Raw genomic sequence first — 2,583 nt, 5'->3', positions numbered from 1 at the left:
TGCAGCCACCCCAAATTTAAAAATAGCTTCCTCAGCCAAGCACTGCTGCTGCCTGCCCAGAGCATAGCCCTGGCTCAAGGCCCTGCCTCCACCCATGCGCCAGGAAGAGCCAGGGCTGCACCAGGTGGGTGGTGATAGCGCTGAGAGGGGGGGACTACGGTGAAATTTGGGTTGGCTGCAAACTCCCCCCCTGTAGCCCCACTCCCGGTGTCGTTGCCTCCCGCCCTGAGCCCGGCCCCCGCTGAGAAGAGCTCGGACCAGCCCCAGCTCCAGTCTGTAGCTGCAGCTCACCTGCCCTGCCCCATAAAGACTTGGATGCATATGTCCCCCCGTGCCCTCTGGATGAGCCCTAGTGCGTTCCCCAGCCCCTGCTGCTTGGATCGGTATTGATTGATATGCCTCCTTAAAAATCGGCTATCAGTATCATCCCCCAAAATCTCTATCAGTGCACTCCTAGAAATAGGGATGTAAATATCAGTTTAAAACTATCTGTTTAACCTCCTTTAATTATATCAGTTAAACAGTCCTGACCTGGGGGTGCAAAGTCCCAGGCCGGTGCCTACCCTGCCTCGATGTAGGGGTGGGGCTGCAGCTGCCTGCCTGGAGCACCACAGGGAGCCCAGGGCTGTGCAGAGACCTGCTCGGACACAGCTGCTGCTGGGGGCCGCCCCCTATCTTCCTCTTTAACCTCATAAGCTATAGGTAATAGCTCTCCCTCCTCCTTCCTCCTCCATTCTTCCCTCCTACCTGCCCTGACACTTCCTGTGTCAGGAACTTCCAAGGGAAGTGGTGCTGGCCCCTACCCTGGGGGTCTTTAAGAAGAGGCTGGACTCATTTGAGTCCCGTTTCTTTTTTTGGGGTTTTGTTGTTCTCCCGCCCTGGCGGGGGGTCGGGCTAGAAGATCTACTAGGTCCCTTCCGACTCTAAATCTATGAATCTATGTTCCTGAGGCACTGCACCACAGGGAGCAGTGTTCAAGGAGTGGGAGGGGTGGGCAAGGCTGGGATCATGGGGCCTGGTCACAGGCCTGGGTCCAGAGGCCTGATCCCTACATGCCTCTGCTCTCTGGAGTTGTGGAGGTGGGGAGGGGTGTGTGGGGGGAGCATGCGCATGTGTGTCTAAGGAAAGGGGGCTGCCGTGGGTGAGAGAAGGAGCGGGGTGCGGGAGGGTGCGTACAGCAGAGCTTGCCTGGGTGGTGATGTCCGCGCTTATCTCATAGTGTTCCGCATGGGGCTGAGCCCAGCGCACTCATGCTGGGGCAGCTTGCACTGCGCGCTTGCTGGTGTCTGCAGCCCTGCTGGGTGTTACTCTGCTCCCCCTGCCTCCAGTGGCAACTGATGCTCCTGTTCTTCTCCCTGCAACGCTGTGCCGGGTGGGTGAGCAGCTTCTGCCCCAGCACTTGCTCTTGCTCCAGCTCCTGGGATGGCAACTGGGAGCTGAAGCCAGAGCCCTGCATGCTGGGGCAGTGGTTGAAGCTGCCTGCCCTCCCAGAACATTGCAGTGTGGCAGGAGCAGCTTCAGCAGGAGGTTGACTGCTGCTGGATGCGGGTCTGTGCCGCCCCTGTCTCCAGTGGCAGCTCTTGCCGCTGTCACGCTGCGCCACACTTCTCCTGGCAGGCATGCGGGGCTCTGGCTTCAGTTCCTGTATGCCTTCTGGTAGAAGGCCCCTGAGAGCTGAAGCTGGAGCTCTCCGCGCTAGGCCAGGAGCTGCTCAACTGTAGCTGCTCTCCCAGAGCAGCACAGTATGGCAGGAGCAAACTCAGGAGCCTCCACTGGAGGCAGGAGGCACAGAGCAGCACCTGGCTGCAGCTGCACTGGAAATAGCCCACTGGAAGCTGCATGCACTGGCCAGGACTGGGCTGTGAGTGCCGATGGGAGCCCAGCACAGGCTGTCCTGGCACAAGCGAGTGGGGCTTGGCCCTATGTGGAGCACTGCATGGGAGCCGTGGGCCAGATCCAGTTACCCGACAGGCTGGATCTGGCCTGTGAGCTGTATTTTGCCCATCCTTGGCTTATAGTGTGTTCCTTTTTACTTGAAAACAATTGATGTCCTATTTAAAGAAAGACAGAAGCTGTCTATATGCCTTTTTTAGTAGACAAATGCAAAAACCATTAATACATTTTCAGACCTCTGGAAATCTTATCTAGTATCAGAAGAACTAGAGTTATTTTCTGTTTCAGAAGAAGTAGAGGTATATTCTCTGTCTTCTGGCAGTTTAGATCCTAGGGAGGCTTACTTGTAATATAAAATATCCAGTTATGCATATCAAATTTCATTCCCACGGTTATAAATTTTAAATTCTAATTTTTTGTACTTTTTTTTTTTTAACAGGGACCTTAAGAACAATCTTATTAGTACTATAGATCCAGGAGCTTTTCTGGGGCTTTCATCTCTTAAAAGACTGTGAGTATTGTGTTTTAGATTAAAAAAAAAATTTTCAGGTTCCAGAGTTAGTTGGAGGGTCATTAGTAGTGTTTGTAAATAAGTATCCAATAGCTCATGTTGTAAATATTAAGCAATTTATTTATTAGTGCTTCAACTGTTAATGATTGGTTATGCTTCTTCTATAACCTAAATCACAC

The 2,583-nt window shown here is 53.2% G+C and overlaps 1 protein-coding gene across 1 annotated transcript in view; it reads left to right on the top strand.

Annotated features, from left to right (window-relative positions):
• Positions 1–2,583, top strand: part of ADGRA3 (adhesion G protein-coupled receptor A3) — a 104,042-nt gene that overhangs the window by 23,376 nt on the left and 78,083 nt on the right. The window contains exon 5 of the mRNA XM_019525823.1: positions 2,333–2,404. Coding sequence (XP_019381368.1) covers positions 2,333–2,404 — 72 coding nt within the window. The remainder of the gene's footprint in view (positions 1–2,332; positions 2,405–2,583) is intronic.

Source organism: Gavialis gangeticus, unplaced genomic scaffold (genome assembly GCF_001723915.1).
Source record: "Gavialis gangeticus isolate Ggan-Ray unplaced genomic scaffold, GavGan_comp1, whole genome shotgun sequence".
NCBI classification, from domain to species: Eukaryota; Metazoa; Chordata; order Crocodylia; family Gavialidae; genus Gavialis; species Gavialis gangeticus.
The sequence above is the reverse complement of the archived record's forward strand: the minus strand, read 5'-3'. Positions and strand labels throughout refer to the sequence as shown.